General features: G+C 35.2%; 1 protein-coding gene across 8 annotated transcripts in view; it reads right to left on the minus strand.

The window, feature by feature from the left end:
• Nucleotides 1–17,652, minus strand: part of LOC122900622 (protocadherin-15-like) — a 213,162-nt gene that overhangs the window by 121,614 nt on the left and 73,896 nt on the right. For all 8 annotated transcript variants that reach the window (XR_006383277.1, XR_006383275.1, XR_006383274.1 and 5 more), the window contains exons 2-3: nt 10,492–10,601; nt 9,789–9,879 (exon numbers count right to left, since the gene is read on the minus strand). Coding sequence is in view for 3 of the 8 variants with exons in the window: in XM_044239391.1 (XP_044095326.1) it covers nt 9,789–9,879; nt 10,492–10,584 (184 nt within the window). In the remaining 5 variants the exon portion in view is untranslated. The remainder of the gene's footprint in view (nt 1–9,788; nt 9,880–10,491; nt 10,602–17,652) is intronic.

A 17,652-nucleotide genomic window follows, 5' to 3' on the forward strand; every position in this document is an offset into this window, starting at 1 on the left:
TTTCTCCCCATGATTCTGTACTCTTGTAGTTAATTTATTTTTTTCTTTTTCAATTTTTTTTCTCTTCTTCTGTTAAATTTTTTTAACTTTTACCCTTTTCTTTTATAAACGTTTTTTTAACTAGTTTAACTAATATATATATATATTTCTTTTTATACTTTTTCTTTATTTGTTTTCTTTTTTTAATTGCTTCTTTTCTTTCTTTCTTTCTTTCTGTACCTCTTTTTATCCCCTTTCTCCCCCCTCACGAATTGGGATCTCTTCTGATTTGGTTAAAGCATATTTTCCTGGGGTTGTTGCCACCCTTTTAGTATTTTACTTGCTCCTTCATATACTCTTATCTGGACTAAATGACAAGGCGGAAAAATTCACCACAAAAAATAAGAACAAGAGGCAGTACCGAAGGCTAGGGACCTAATCAATACAGACATTGGTAATACGTCAGATCTAGAGTTCAGAATGAAGATTCTGAGGTTCTAGCCAGGCTCAAAAAAGGCATGGAAGATATTAGAGAAACACTCTTGGGAGATAAAAAAGCCCTTTCTGGAGAAATAAAAGAACTAAAATCTAACCAAGTTGAAATAAAAAAAGCTATTAATGAGGTGCAATCAAAAATGGAGGCTCTCACTGCTAGGATAAATGAGGCAGAAGAAAGATTTAGCGATATAGAAGACCAAATGACAGAGAATAAAGAAGCTGAGCAAAAGAGAGACAAACAGCTACTGGACCACGAGGGGAGAATTCGAGAGATAAGTGACACCATAAGACGAAACAACATTACAATTATTGGGATTCCAAAAGAAGAAGAAAGAAAGAGGGGAGCAGAAGGTATACTGGAGAGAATTATTGGAGGGAATTTCCCTAATATGGCAAAGGGAACAAGCATCAAAATCCAGGAGGTAGAGAGAACGCCCCTCAAAATCAGTAAGAATAGGTCCACACCCTGTCATCTGATAGTAAAATTTACAAGTCTTAGTGACAAAGAAAAATCCTGAAAGCAGCCCGGGAAAAGAAGCCTGTAACATACAATGGTAAAAATATTAGATTGGCAGCAGACTTATCCACAGAGACCTGGAAGGCCAGAAAGAGCTGGCATGATATATTCAGAGCACTAAACGAGAAAAACATGCAGCCAAGAATACTATATCCAGCTAGGCTATCATTGAAAATAGAAGGAGAGATTAAAAGCTTCCAGGACAAACAAACCTAAAAGAATTTGCAAATACCAAACCAGCTCTATAGGAAATATTGAAAGGGGTCCTCTAAGCAAAGAGAGAGCCTAAAAGTAGTTGATCAGAAAGGAGCAGAGACAATATACAGTAACAGTCACCTTAAAGGCAATACAATGGCACTAAATTCATCTCTCTCAATAGTTACCCTGAATGTTAATGGGCTAAATGCCCCAATCAAAAGACACAGGGTATCAGAATGGATTAAAAAAAAAAAAAAAAAAAAAAGCCCATCTATATGTTGCCTACAAGAAACTCATTTTAAACCTGAAGACACCTCCAGATATAAAGTGAGGGGGTGAATGATCATTAATCCACAATGAGATATCACCTTACACCAGTCAGAATGGCTAAAATTAACAAGTCAGGAAATGACAGATGCTGGCGAGGATGTGGAGAAAGGGGAACCATCCTATGCTGTTGGTGGGAATGCAAGCTGGTGCAACCACTCTGGAAAACAACATGGAGGTTCCTCAAAATGTTGAAAATAGAACTATCCTACGACCCAGCAATAGCACTACTGGGTATTTACCCTAAAGATACAAACGTAGTGATCTGAAGGGGCACATGCACCCAAATGTTTATAGCAACAATGTCTACAATAGCCAAACTATGGAAAGAACTTAGATGTCCATCAACAGATGAATGGATCAAGAAGATGTGGTATATATACACAATGGAATACTATGCAGCCATCAAAAGAAAGGAAATCTTGCCATTTGCAACGATGTGGATGGAACTAGAGGGTATCATGCTTAGCAAAGTAAGTCAAGCAGAGAAAGACAACTATCATATGTTCGCCCTGATATGAGGAAGTGGAGATGCAACATGGGGGGTTAAGGGGGTAGGAGAAGAATAAATGAAACAAGATGGGATTGGGAGGGAGACAAATCATAAGTGACTCTTAATCTCACAAAACAAACTGAGGGTTGTGGGGGGGAGGGGGGTTGGGAGAAGGGGGGTGGGGTTATGGACATTGGAGAGGGTATGTGCTATGGTGAGTGCTGTGAAGTGTATAAACCTGGCGACTCACAGACCTGTACCCCTGGGGATGAAAATATATTATATGTTTATTAAAAAATTAAAAAATTTAAAAAAATCCATTTAGCTGGTCTCTGTCTTTTAACTGGAGATTTTAAACCACTTATATCTGGAGTAGTTATTTATGGATAACGACTTACTATTGCCACTTTATTAGTGTGTTTGCAGTGCAACCCAGTGAGGGTGAATCAAAGTTGCTGATTTGATTCAGGGCTGACAGTGGGGTCCCAGTGAGGGAAGACACACCATGACTTAGGATCCCCAAGAACAGGGCACAACAGTGACTATGCCCTGGGGGCAGTCTCACTGCAGTGCCAGCTTCAGCTCCAGGGAGGAGACAGAGTAGAGAGCTCTGGGCAGCTCTGTCACCTAGGTTCAGCCCTGGTGAAGACTGTAGGTCCTCCTTAGCAAAGTCTACAAATGCCCATCATGGTGAGGTTTGCTAGGATTTCTCTGCTCTCCTGGTCCTGCGAGATGGAGTCCCTCCAAGGGGACCCCTCCTGGCACCGAACTGCTCAGACTTGGGGAAGGCATAATGCAGGTAAAATGCTCCCTATGCTTTCCTATGTGGGAATCATCAGTATGTAAGCTCTGTAGAGTTTCTGCTGTTTCACTTTTCTAGTCTAGAACTTTCGCAGAGCTATTCCCATCAGTCTGTAGTTATTTATTGTTTTGTTATTTTTGTGGGCAAGACAAGAGTTGGGGCCTCCTAGCCCACCATCTTATTGACATCACCTCCTCTGTATCTTTATGTAGAAAAAAATATTATTCCTTTCACTTGGTTAGAAATTTTACCATTCCCCTTTAGTTTTGATTTTGTGGTTCTATGGTTTTTCAATTTAACATTCTGTTCAATAACAGAATGTGTTCTAGTTCTTGAAAAATATCAAGATTTTTTTTTTTTTTAAGCCTAACACACAATTCTTAAATAAATGTACTTTGGGTTTTTTAAAAACAATTTGAAAAGACTGGTATTTTTCTTTTTTTTTTTTTTTCTATTTTAATCCCTGAGTCACTTAATCACTATATGCTTACTGAATTTTTATCAACTTGATCTAAGTTCTAAGAAGATAGCTTTAAATTCTTTCACTATGATAACTGTTAAATCAAAATCTCCCTGTATTTCTTTCTTTCTTTTTTTTTTTTTAAGATTTTGTTTATTTATTTGACAGCGAGAGAGATCACAAGTAGGCAGAGAGGCAGGAAGGGGGGGGAAGCAGGCTCCCTGCTGAGCAGAGAGCCCAATGTGGGGCTTGATCCCAGGACCCTGAGATCATGACTTGAGCCACCCAGACACCCTCTCCCTGTATTTCTAATAGTTTTTGCTTTATATTAGTTTCAATGATTTGTCATTAAGTAAATTTACATTTAATCAAGGGTTTGATTTTGTCAGATTTTGCTTCTTCATCTTTTGAAGTAATGGGTTTTGTCGATTACTAAGGTGTATTACACTGCCTTATTCATACATAAACCAACCTTGCATTCATGGGATAAATTCCATTTGGGCACAATGCATAATCCTATTTATAAGCTGCTGGATTTGATTTGTTAAGTATTCAAATGAAAAATTCTTCACCTATATTCATAAGGGATATTGTTGCATAACTTTCTATTCTTGTGCTATCTTTGTCTAGCTTTGTTATCAGGGTGATTCTAGCCTCACAGAATGAGTTAGGTAGTATTCCTTGCTCTTTTATTTTTTGGAAGGATAGCTGTTATATCTTTTTTTTTTTTTTTTTTTTTTTTTAACTTTGGTACAATTCCCTGGCCAAGACTTCTGGTCTTGGGTTTTTCTTTGAGAAGTTTTTTTGATATATCATTGTTCTTACAGGTCATAGGTTAGCTCAGAATTTTCTGTCTTCTTGAGTCTGTTTCAATAGGTTGTGTTTTTCTAATAATTTGACCACAGCAGTTTTCTAATTTGTGCATGATTGTAGGTAACATACCCTTATAATATTCTCATGTCTAAAAGGTCAGCAATAAGGTCCCTTCTTTCATCCTAGAGTGAGTAAATTGCTTCTTCTCTTTTATATTCTTGATCAACATAGCTCGAGGTTTGTCAGTTTTGTTGTTCCTTTCAAAGAATCTAAATTTTAGTTTCACTGATATTCTTCACTGTGCTTTTTATTTTCTACTTCATCAATTTCCACTCTAGACTTATTTCTATCCTTATGAGTTCTCTGTTTTAGTTAGCTCATCCTTTTCCACAGTCTTGAGGAAGTACATTGTTGATAAGATTTTTCTTCTTTATTAATGTTGGCATGCTCAACTATAAATCTCGCTCTGAGTATTTCTTCATCTTCATCCCATAAATTCTGGTGTGACATGTTTTCATTCTTACTTATCTCAAAGTAGTTTTCTTACTCTCTTTGTGGTTCTTCCTTTGAACCACTGACTATTCAGGAGTATCTGTCTAATTCCACATATATGTGTGTTTCCAAATTTCTGTGGTTAGTGATTTCTGATTTCTTTCCATTGTGGTCAATAGCTTGTATAATTTCAATCATTTCCAAATAATAATACCTGTTTTGTGGCCTAACTTGTGGTCTATATTGAAGAATATTTCATGTGCCTTTAAGAAAAAGGTGTATTCCATTGCTTTGGGTTTCAGTATTTGGGTATGGTTGGCTTGCAATGCTGTTCAATTCTGTCCTTGCTCCCCTCTGTCTAGCTGTTGAATCCATTACTTATGGTAGGGTTGCAGAGTCTCCAACTATCGTGCTTGAATGATCTATTTTCCCTGTTCAGGTTTATCAGTTTTTGCTTCATGTACTTTTGGACTCTATTGTTAGATGCATATATGTTTTTAACTATTATACCTTCTTAATGGATTGACTCTGTTGTTGCTATAAGATGTCCATCATTGTCTCATATAAAAAATATTACTGTATAATCTATTTTTGTCTAACATTAGTAGTATTACTTCAGCTCACTTTTAGTTATCATTTGTGTGGACTGTGTTTTCACAAACTTTTACACCCCAAAGGTTTATGTCTCCATAACTGAAGTGGGTCTCTTGTAGACAATGTATGGTTAGATCATGTTTTCCTTTCTTTTTTATCCATTCTGCTAATCTCTGCCTTTTAACTGGAACATTTCATTAACTTACATTGATTGTGATTACTAAAAAGGTAGGATTACATTTGCCATTTTGCTTTCTGTCTTCTGTATTTTCTGACTTTTCTGTTCCTCTATTATTCTATTACCGACTTATTTTGTGTTAAATAATATTTTTCGTATGTACTGTTTAAATTCCCTTGTGTGTCTTTTCATATAAATCTTTAAATTGCTTAAGTAATTTAAATCTTTAAATTTGCTTCCCTCTTTCTAGTTATTGCAAATGGATATTTATATATTTCATATCCATCAATGCTGATTATTGCTTATAACACTTTCTTTATATTAGATAGAAAAGGAAGAGTTACTAGAAAAAACTATACCTATGCTATGTTTTATACTTATCTATGTAGTTGTTTTTTCCACTATTCTGTATTTCTTCATGTAGATTTGAGTTACTGTCTATTTTAGCCTTAGATTTCTCTTTGATATTTCTTATAGAGAAGGTCTGCTACTGACAAACTCTCTCATTTTCTTTTTCTGGAAATGTCTTAATTTCTCATTCTTTTTTTGAAGGAAATATTTGTCATATTTAGAATTATTGATGAGCAATTTTTTCTTTTAGCACTTTGAACATTGTCATCCTACTGTTTCCTGGCATCCATGGTTTCAGATGATAAATCACAACTTTATGGAGAATTAATATCCATGAAAAGTCACCTGTACTTTCAAATTCTTTATTTGTCTGTGTGATTTGGTAATCTGATTGAGATGTGTCTGAATTTCTTTAAGTCTATACTTTTTGAAAATTCACTGAGTTTCTTGGATGTGCAGATTGTTTTCCTTAAATTTAAGATGTTTTTAACCATTATTTATTCATATATTCTTTCAGCCCCTTTTCTCTCCTGGGACTCCTGTTATGCATATCTTGGTATACAAAATGGTATCCCACAAGTGTCTGAGGCCCTCTTCTTCACTTTCTTCATTCTTATTTTCTTTCTGTTCTCAGATTTGATAATCTCAATTGATCTCTCTTCAAATTTGCTAATTGTTTCTTCTCCATACTTGAATCTTCTATTAATCCCTGCTAGTAAATTTTTAATTTATAGTTGTTGTATTTTTCAATTCAAAAATTTCTAATTGGTTCTTTTTTATAATTTATGTCTCTTTGTTAATATCTATTTGATGAGATAGCATTCCCATATTTTAATGTAATTCTTTGCATATGATTTTCTTTAGTTCTTTGGACATATTTTAAATACCCGATCAAAGGTCCTTGTTGTGTCTCCCCCTCACCTCCACCCAGTTGAAAATGTTTGTAAGCCCAATGTCTGGGCTTCCTCAGAAACACTTTTGTTATTTTTTTTTTTTTTTTTTTTGCCTTGTGTATCAACCATTCTTCCCTGTTTTTTTTTCTAGTCTCATAATTTTTGTTAAAAACTGGTCACTGCAAACAGTATTATGTGACAGCACTGAAAATCAGATTCCTTCCTTCCCCAGGAGCTATGGAGAACATTGCTTGTTTTAGTTGTGCTCAGTCTTTTTCTCAACTAATTATTTCTGAACTAATACTCCAAAATCTGCATTCTTTGTCATGTGATTCCACTGAAACCTGTACTAGTTCAGTGGTTAGTTAATAACTGGAAGATATCTTTGAACATATTTAGAAGCAGTAATTCTCCTAGTCGTTTTTGAGGAGAACTTTGTGTATTTTGGGTCACATCTTTAGTCTTCAGTCTTGCTGTTTAGAATTCAACCTTAGCTTTTGCTTTCTGCTTTTCCAGAAACTCAAGGTAACCCAGAGCTGAAAACCCAAGGTATTCTCAGATGTTTTCAAGAATTCGCACTACACTGTTCTTATTTTTGCCCTAAGATTCCTAGAAATATGTCAAAACTTTTTACAGACCATATGTATATCATTTCTGCCTTCTTTTTAAAATTTACTCTTTATTTAGCTTATTGGTTGTCCCAATTGTTATCTATTACTTCAGGCAGCAATAAAGTAAAAACACTTGCCTGTAACTGTTTTTGACAAACTCCTCTCCCATCTTCCCCTTCAGCTCCCAAATAAGGCTTTTTGTGCTGGGTGAACTCTGAGTCAGGTTTTCATGTGGGTTCTTCCAGAGAAGCACCAAGTTTTGTTCTGCTTCTTCCAATGACTGCCAAGCTACTTTGGGGGGGGTGGGCAGGTTGTTATTTTTTAGTGTTACTGCTAAACTAAAGAGCAGGCAATGGGAATCAGGCAAGTGAAAAATTCCACTGAGTTAAAAAAAAATTATTACAAAGAGTCATCTGTTTTTCTTGAATAAATGTTCCCTGGTTTGTTTTTAAGCCTTGGTTAATTTAGGAATTAATGAACCAAAATTATGATGTTCCTTTTTTTTAAAAAACAGTTTTTCATTGCTTTTATGAAAGAGGAAATTTTCAGGAGTCTTTACTTGTCTATTTTCAATAACTTTACCTTGGATGGGTCCTTAAATTATTAAAACTTTAATCTAATCTTACACGTGCTATGATTTTATTATATTGACTATAACAAACTTAAAGGGCTTCATTAAATATCCAACTCAGTGTTTGTAAAATCATAAGTGCCTAAACAAAAATAATTCAGTTCATCTAAATTTTTCAGTTTCATTGAAAATTTTAGTTTACCAGAAGATTCTATTTTGTACTTATTAGTTGAGATTTTACTGTCACTTTTTTTCCCTTTAGTACATGTTCCAATTTAAACCTAAATTTCATCTTCCTCATAGTAAAACATGAAAGGAGCATTGGTTGGACTGACTATCAGAGTTTTACTAATTCCCACCAATTGCCCTTCCCCATTTTGGGATGAAACAATTTCCATTTTAAGGCAGTAGTCAATTTTGAGGCTTTTTTTTTTCAATTATGAATTTTTGACTTTGCTTATAGTTTCAATATCTTTCACTCATTTATCCCTGCTAATCCCACACCCCTCACCCACCCCAGATACAATGGTATCATTTTTCTTGAGGAAAGCAACTGAACACATCATAGGAAACCATGGATTGAGGTGACATAGGGTCAGGTTGCTGGGGGAATCAATAGGAGAAGAAATAATTCCAGAACTGATGATAGTTACAGTAGGACTTTAAAGAGTGTCCTTAAATTTCATCCTTTGGACTTAGTACACGCTGTATCAGCCTTCTAGGTAATTTCTTCCTGGAAACCCTGATCTTTCTGCTGAAATAACTCTAAGCAATTTTCTCAGAAATACTTTGCACTTTCTTTTGATGATCCCATGTAATATGTGGTTCATAGGTTATTTCTAGTGCTTAAACTAGGTGTTTGAATTTATCTTTGGACATGTTTCTAGCCATAGACTCCACCCCTCCCTAACCTAAAACATTTATCTCTCATCTTTGCATCTACAGTATTTAGCACAGTGACCGACATGGTGTCAACCCTTCTGTTAATGAGACGAACAATAGCTATTTCTTTTTATCTATGCTAAGGCCCTTACAGACTTAAAAGATGGATGCTTATGTTCATAAGGTCTTTTTAAAAATGTAATAGTCTTATATCTGTAACTGGCTTATGACAAGTGTGTAGTTCCAGAGACAACTTTCTTACAGACAACATTTCTAAGTGGGATATAACGTCATATTTAGAAAAATCTATCTAATGTTTGTAGACTGTTGTATTACTATGCATGTGTGCACACACACAGGCTGAAGGCTCGGGATTAGAAAGGGGTTGAGGGCAATGAATGACTGAATAGTCATTCTGAAGCATACTTCAAAAGCAACCTCTTCTTCATGAAGAGATTTATGATATGTCTCACACGCATCTCTCTCTCTAGAGACTATAAACCATGCAAAGCAGCAACACCCATATTTTAGCAAAAGTAATTTGAGAAGAGTATCATAATGAAATTCTCATCATTTTTGCTTTGGTACAATTACCAGTATATGCACAACGATGAACTAGAATAGCTCCTGTGAAATTTTTCAAGGAAAAATTAGCCAAGGGTGTAATATATTGTGTACCCTTGGGTAATCATGGCCTTTCTCCCATATGGTTCCAAAAACTCTTATTTAATTCAGTCATATATTTTCAGAATTACATAATTACATTTAACCAATGGTAAAATACTAGTAGAGCAAACAGTGTATATTTTCAGTTAATTTTTTTCAAATTTTTCTTAGAGAATTCTTTATGAGGTAACACAGAGAAAACTACCAATATGTAGATTATTATTCATTTTTTAAAGTGGCTTCACTTCTTCAATTAAAAAAAATTCCATGTTTTCTTCTACACATTTCACTAAAACTAATTCTAAGAGAAAAGCCGTTATTTTAAAATTCATTTTTACATAAAAATAGTAATTTCCAAGGAGATCAACTTTGTTATTAGAGGTGTTTCCTTTGACTTGAGACCGCTTTTTCTACATGGTTCGAGAGTGATGACTGAGAGTGTAAAATGTGAGTAAATACAAACCAACAAGGATGGATCTGATGGTGGCTGGATATTCCGGTCCTGGGTCAACAGCTTGGATGGGTGGGGTAACAAAGATGGGGTTCAGTTCTTCCTGAAAAATAATTCAGACAGTTTAGTTCAGCTTTATTATTAATGCCTCATGAAAAACTGACACTCAGGGATTGGGTATTATAGTTTGGACAGCTAGGTAATATCTGAGCTAGTATTAAACTCAGGTTTCAGGAATTAGATATTATAGTCTGGACAGCTAGGTAATATCTGAGCTAGTACTCAAACTCAGGTTTCAAGATCTGTAACTTAACATATTAGACAATTTTGAATCTGAAGAAGGAGCAATGTGGCCTCAAGGTCAAAATGAAAAGACAGATTAATTATGCACTTAGAACGTTCTATCAGGAATTTCTCCTAAAAAGAAAACAAGGAAGAAAGATATCAATAAAGTTTGACTCTTCCCTAGATATAATTAAATCAGAAAAAATGTGAGGCTATCAAGTATTATTTTTATCTGTGTTTAGACAAGATTTGTAAGAATATTTACATTGTTTTTCTTCCAAGATCGTGTTTCAAAATTTCACATAACTTAATTATATTAAGATAAAATCTTTAAAAAGTGATGCTTTAGTCGAATAATAATCAAAGCCCCATCATTGCAAATTTTATATAGCTAAAATTAATTCTGTATCATGCATGTATATACATTTACCTTGTAGTTATCCATAAGAAGATGGATAGCAATACATTTCTCTAAGTCCTTGTTTCCCAATATGATGTTCAGAGGTGGACTTTCTCCTATCATGACAGGCAAACATTTTTCTGTGAAGAACCAGATAATAAATATGTTTAGGTTTCACAGGACATAAAGTATCTGAGTCAGCTTTTCAACTCTGCCACTGTTAACACAAAAACAAGAAATGGGCATGACAATATTGCAATAAAATTTTATTTACAAAAACAAATGGTGAATAGGATGTGATTTGTTAACCCCTGTACTAAATTATAAGTTATAATTTATAACAGGTATGAAAAAACAAATATGAAAAAACAAATATGCACTCCACACAGATAAGTTCGTGATGCACGGTATTAAATAACTTTTCAAAAAGCTAATCTACTCTACTGCAGGTCTTTTCAGAGACTTATGTGCTAATTTGCATAATGACTGTCCAAGAAAGGGGTTTATTTGCACATTTTCTAGAATCACGCATTTACATCTTAAACTCTTACACTCCCTTAGAACACAGCTTGAGAAATACTGCTTTAAGTCTCTACAATGCTCAGGCCAAATATAATAATAATTCTATTTTTTAAAAGATGTTATTTATCTGAGAGAGAGACACACAGTGAGAGAGGGAACACAAGCTACGGGAGTGGGAAAGGAAGAAGCAGGCCTACCCCAGAGCAGGGAACCTGATGCGGGGCTCGATCCCCAGGATCCTGGAATCATGACCTGAGCTGAAGGCAGATGTTTAACGACTGAGCCACCCAGGTGCCCCTATAATAGTAATTCTAAAGGGAAATAATGTCTATTTAAATATATAACTTCACATTCTAAGGAGTCACTGCAATGTTACTTTAATTCTTCTCAAATGATAGAACCTTGACACATATCATGTACTTTCAAAGAAAATCAGTAATTTCTAATCTCAGCAGAAATGCACAGTGGTGCCATGCTAAAAAGGCAATGGTATTAAACTGTACTGTCTGATACTTAATTTTGATTAAGTTATTATGTTAAGTGATGTTAAGCATAGCTATAGTACTAAAATATATTAAATTACTGAAGTTGCAATAATTAAAGATACTCACTGACCAATAATATGGAGTTCACATACATCTGAGGGACTCTGCCCAGTTCACAATCTCTCATGGGCACTCAGTAGTCTAAACGTTATTACTATTTTCCTAAAACAGAGAGCTCCTGGTAGGGATAACATTCTAATACTCTATTCACTTGCTGAAACGTGGATTCAGCACCATGAAAATATCAAGTCAGTATCAAAATTATGCCATTAAATCCAGATGACTACTATTTTGTTGTTGTTGCTGCTGTTTTCACAGAATACAACACATTACAACAGAATACTCTTCTTAGACTCTTCCCCTTGCTCCCTGTTTCTGTCCCTCTTTTTCTGTTTTATGCTCTCTCCTCCCCCCAACCCCCCACCCTCTCACTCACACAGACACACACACACCCCTTCCCAATTTCCATTTTACTTCCTCTGTAATCCTGGATTTCTCTTGGAACTGATAAAAATCCAGAGCTCTTCAAAGTATGTATGTTTGAATGCAGGAGTTAAGGGCTGATAGCTCACCCCAGACATTTTTTCAAAGGAATCTGAGCACTAAAGTCTCCATAGAGCTAAGCTACTTCAGTCTGGTTCAACTAGCAAAGCTTTTCCCAAAGTACAGGTCGATTCAGACCTTGCGAAGCCATTTCCAACCTCAGAATTTTTTTGCAATCCCTTCCTCCTTCCCATGCTCAGGGAAATATACAAAGGGACACTCGGTTCCTGTTGTTGGAAATAACTTACCCAGAATTAACAAAACTTGTGTCTGAGCTCTTCTGGGAGAGGGTCCCAGCTGATCACCTTTACTCCACTGTTTCTGTGGAGCTGCTAAATGCCCACACCTACGTGGTTTTAGTTTTGGTAACAAGTTATATAGTTTAAAATCCTCTCCTGTACAATCTAAAGTTGTTAGGATGAGCAATGGGGTTTTAGTCATATAATTTAAAATTATGTGAACAATAGATAAAACTAAACATAACATGGTAAACAAAACCCAGAGGGAGGGAGAGGTGCTAATAGCATTGCTCATCTTTCATAGTCGGTTATTAATAAATACATGGTGAGAACTGAAGAAATAAAAGGAAGCAAGTGTGCTACTTAGAATCAGAAGATTTAAAAATGCAAATACCAAAGTGTCCATGACTCAGGAGACTGGATCTAGAAGTGAAGATAGGAGCGATGAAAGGTATTTATTTAAAAGCCATATAGTCCCATTTCACTATGTAGTTACCATACCCTGAACTTACTTTTAATATTACAAATACATAAATTGTACTAGTGAGAATAAAATCAACCCTCTGGGTGAAGTTTTCAGTAAGTCTCCGGAAATTTGGGAGGACCATAGCTATCCTGAATAACTCATTAGGACTGACTTGTCTCACGCTATAAAGACTAGCAACTTACCTTAAGAAAAACTACTCTCCTTTTTTGTTAAAGATTTATTTATTCATTTTAGAGAGAAGCTCCATGCAGGACTCAATCTCCCAAACTTGAGATCATGACCTGAGCTGAAATCAAGAGTCCGAGGATCATCCAGGTGCCCCAGAAAAACTATTTTTCTTATGCTACCATTAATGAGTTGTGTTTTTTTTTTTTTAAGAAAATTTGGGTTTAAAAGTGAAAAGAATGAATTCTCAGGTATAATTTCTGAGATTATCTCCCACGTACATAGGGGTCTCTGAATCTTGAGAATTTTTAACACGAGCAACAAGTAACATTAAAGGATACTGTGTTTTGTTTAGAATGACACTGTTAAAATACTTAATATAATTTCTCATAAAGATAAGTAACATTTAAACCAGAGTAGGAAAATTATATATGCACTCATTAGAAGAAACAACATAAGAACATGCATCATTTTTTTAACTTTTCTCTCATCAAAAATCTCTATATTAGATGCAGCCAAGCACTGGAAGGGCATACAAATAAGCAAGAAAATCCTAGAGGGACACAATTCCTTAGAATAACCAAGAATTTTTTGGAAAAAGCAAGAAGTTTATGGGAAAAGAAAATGTAGGGACTCCTGGGTGGCTCAGTCAGTGAAGCATCTGCCTTTGGCTTAAGTCATGATCCCAGGGTCCTGGGATCCAGCCCAACATCTGGCTCCCTGCTCAGCAAGAAGTCTGCTTCTCCCTCTGCCTCTTCCGCCTTCCCTGCCTTCTCTCTTTCTCTCTCAAATAAATAAACAAATAAAATCTTTAAAAAAAAAAAAAAAAGAAAAAAAAAGCATGTAATCATTTACAAGGTTTGGCAAACAATATCTACTCATTTAATACGTTCTTGTCACTTTGTATTCTACTGAATTACACAACCTGGTAAGAGATCGGTACTCCCAGGTGGACTCTGAGGAAACAGTCCAGTGGTAGCTACTGTGAGAACAACCTTCACGGGTCTTGTGAAAAGACGAGCACCTATGAGATAAGCTTCCTTTAAAGAAACATTCTCTTCAAGTAGATAGTAACTACTGCTCCTTATTTCTCCTGTCCCTTTATTTCTCTTAGCTTCTAATTTTACTGTTGGATTCAGAAGAATTATGCTCAAGAAATTAGAAATTCACCCATGGCTTGAATATGCTTGGGTGTCCTTAAGGAGAGGATTAAGAGGATCCTCTATGCCGGCATAATTATTGGAATCACACTGGAAACTCTGTTGGCCAATCTGCGCAAACACAACCCACAGCCTAGTGCCAACAGTATGCAACATATTTGATTCATCAAGTTGAATTCCGGGAGTCACATTAAAAAGGCACCTAAACACCTTGCCCCTGAAGCAGGTCTGCCTTCTCTCACTGTTATTTGCCTTTGAGAAGTCCTGTCCCCAGAATTCTGCTCCTGCTAATGGGTATATTTTACAAGTGAACAGAAGAGCAGGCTTGCATTCCCATGCTCCTTGAATTAGCCCTTTAATTTCCTGACATATTTAGTAATGGTGATTCACCCCTAAAATGATTTAAGTCTACATAACGAGATTCATGTCATAAGGATAATCATAGAATCTATCAAACAGTAACAAAAAGATTGTCTACAGTAGAAATGTTCTCTGATTCTATGATTATAAGACCCAAGATTATTCTGCTAGAGACACATGCTTCATGATCATTTTCTGGAGAGGTGCCTTGTCTTTTCAATAGAACTAAGACCATGTTTTCATGTTCAACTCTTGAATTCTTTTGAGAAAGAATTAGAGGTAATTAGAGGGTTGGGGTCTGTGAGGACTACTTATTCCTTCTATGTGTTTCAGTCCCAATTCTGCTGTATGTCTATGTGTAGATATATCTGTATCTATTTACATAGATAATAAGTAAAAATGTATTCACAAGCAATCACAAAAGATGATTAAGGAAACCGATCTGTGGATTTAAGGAAGCCCCAACTCTTTTTTTCTTTTAGGTGTTCAAACTATAACCTTGCATAAAAAGTACATTCAAGGGAAGAGATTTCGGTGGTAGAATGCTTTCACCATTTAACCAGCATCAAACAAAGAAAAGTCATGATCTACAGGACTGTGAGATACATTCTATCTCATCCCAAAAGTTCAAAGCACACATAATTAATTCTCTTGGTTCCTAAATCTGTTTCCTGGGCAGGTAGACTGCCTTTGAATAATTTTAGCCAATTCTTATATCTTAAACAGTTTTCATTTCACTAATGGAAACTAATCAGTATCATTTATCATACAAGCCAACGGGGTAGTGAGTTTTGAAAATAAAAGTTTACATTTGACATTTAGTAACTTGATTAGTAAGGCTTTTAGCCTCAGTGAAAATAGAGGTAGAATTTATTTTTTTTTTTAAAGATTTTATTTATTTATTTGAGAGAGGGAGACAGTGAGAGAGAGCATGAGCGAGGAGAAGGTCAGAGAGCGAAGCAGACTCCCCGTGGAGCTGGGAGCCCGATGTGGGACTCGATCCCGGGACTCCAGGATCACGCCCTGAGCCGAAGGCAGTCGTCCAACCAACTGCGCCACCCAGGCGTCCCTAGAGGTAGAATTTAAAGCACTCTTTAAATTCTTATTTTCTTTAAAAAGTTTTAAATATTCTTCAACTCAGCATTGGAGTGATAGCTTCATATGAGTAACAGACACATAATATTACACTGAACCCATGATAGTATTTTAAATTAAATGAGAACATCATAACAGCCTCCAAGAGTGGTCAATAGAAAGGCTTGACCTGTTACAGTGGAAAATCCTGGAGAGGGCACAATAAGAAAAAATCTTTCAAAGGTAAACTGAGCTCAAAATACCACGTGTCTCTAACATAAGAGTCAAGCTTGTATATTTTCTTTAATTATTATAATTCTTAATTTGGACTTTAAAATGGTCACCCTTCTATTTATAGAATACTAGACTCATCATTGTTTAGCTATGTGGTCTATATATATTTCTTTAAGATTTTATTTATTTATTTGACAGAGAGAGATACAGTGAGAGAGGGAACAGAAGCAGGGAGAGTAGGAAAGGGAGAAGCAGGCTTCCTGTGGAGCAGGGAACCACTGTGGGGCTTGATTCCAGGACCCTGGGATCATGACTTGAGCCGAAGGCAGACGCTTAATGACTAAGCCACCCAAGTGGCCCTATGTGGTCTATATTTTAATCAAATAATAATCTTACAGTATTAAGAAAGCAGATAATTATGTTAGAATAATAAAAACCTCACCATCACCTATAAATATATGCAAGCAGTGATAATTAAGTGATTTAAAATGTTAGCAAGCTATATAATATCTAATTATTGAATGTTATTCTTAAATTCCTTTCATTAATTTAAGTGTTCTTTACACTTAAATACTTCCTTTTTTCTATATCCTTAAGAAATTTTTAACACCAAATTTGTATTTCAAATCTATTACACACCTCCTTTAATGGAAGAATAGTGTTTAGAGTTTATGAAAGAAAATGTAGTGGACATTGTTATCTCATATACTGTAAATGTGTTATTTTCCTGCAAGCTTTTGAAAATATTTAGCCAAATTGTTGTTTGTTTCTATACATTAACTGACACAGAAAGGAAGAATGGCTATGTTCACGCATACTCTCATATAAACACATACACCCTTAACACACTCCCTTAAGATGCCGAACCACCATTTCTGCTTTTTCTTTGATTAGTTTTGCTTTCTTTCAAGTGGCAGAAATACTGGATTGATTGAAAAAAAAAGTGTAAGATTTATATATAAGTATATATTTACATATAAGTATAGAAAAAATATTTTAAAATGTTCTATTCTCTGTGAACACTAAACAAAACAAAACAGTATTAAGGTGGGTGACATGGGCCAAACCAAGTAAGTTGAACTTCCTTCCTATGGAATCACAGAAGAAACACAGTAGAACATTCACATACGCCTTTGAACCTTATATACTTTGATGTCTGATTCTTTTCAGTCTTCCAATTTTAATAATAATCATCTCTAGAATAGAAGAGCCGAGAGCCCACATGAAATACTCTGACCGCCATGATCCACGAAGAGCGTCAGCTTCTCCTGATCACTGAAACTTTATATCACACATTAAGGGAAACAAGCAAAACTACCCTGCAAAACAGATACTTTGTTGTATCATTTTCATGAGCACACCAGACCTGCTTCAATGTCAGGCTCTTTCTTATTCTGATGTGTCTCTGAAAAAGTGTTTGAGATATATTTTTATATTTTACATATTACAAAACATTTTACATATTTTTACGTAATATACCCTGATGGCATGCTGTGTTGAACATGTGCATTTGAACATAATTGCAATTGCATATTTTACTAATATTTGATTTTTTTACTAATACTGCCCTTCTTTTCAAAACATTTCTTCGAATCTTTGCCTTTTAAAATCATTTCTTTGCTTAGACTTAAGAAATGTAGTTTGAGCTATTTATTTTACAAAAATTATGAAATATATGCTCAGACATGTGTTTATAAGGATTATTTGTTACAACCTACAACTTGCCTTTTAAGAATACACTTTATATGGAAGTACTATATATAACAGACTTTTATAAATCATAAATTCATAGCATGATGAATTATCACAGTTAAATTTAATTCTAAATGCTACTGACATGAAGAAATAGAATACTGCCCATG

This window comes from Neovison vison, chromosome 2, assembly GCF_020171115.1.
Source record: "Neovison vison isolate M4711 chromosome 2, ASM_NN_V1, whole genome shotgun sequence".
NCBI lineage: Eukaryota > Metazoa > Chordata > Mammalia > Carnivora > Mustelidae > Neogale > Neogale vison.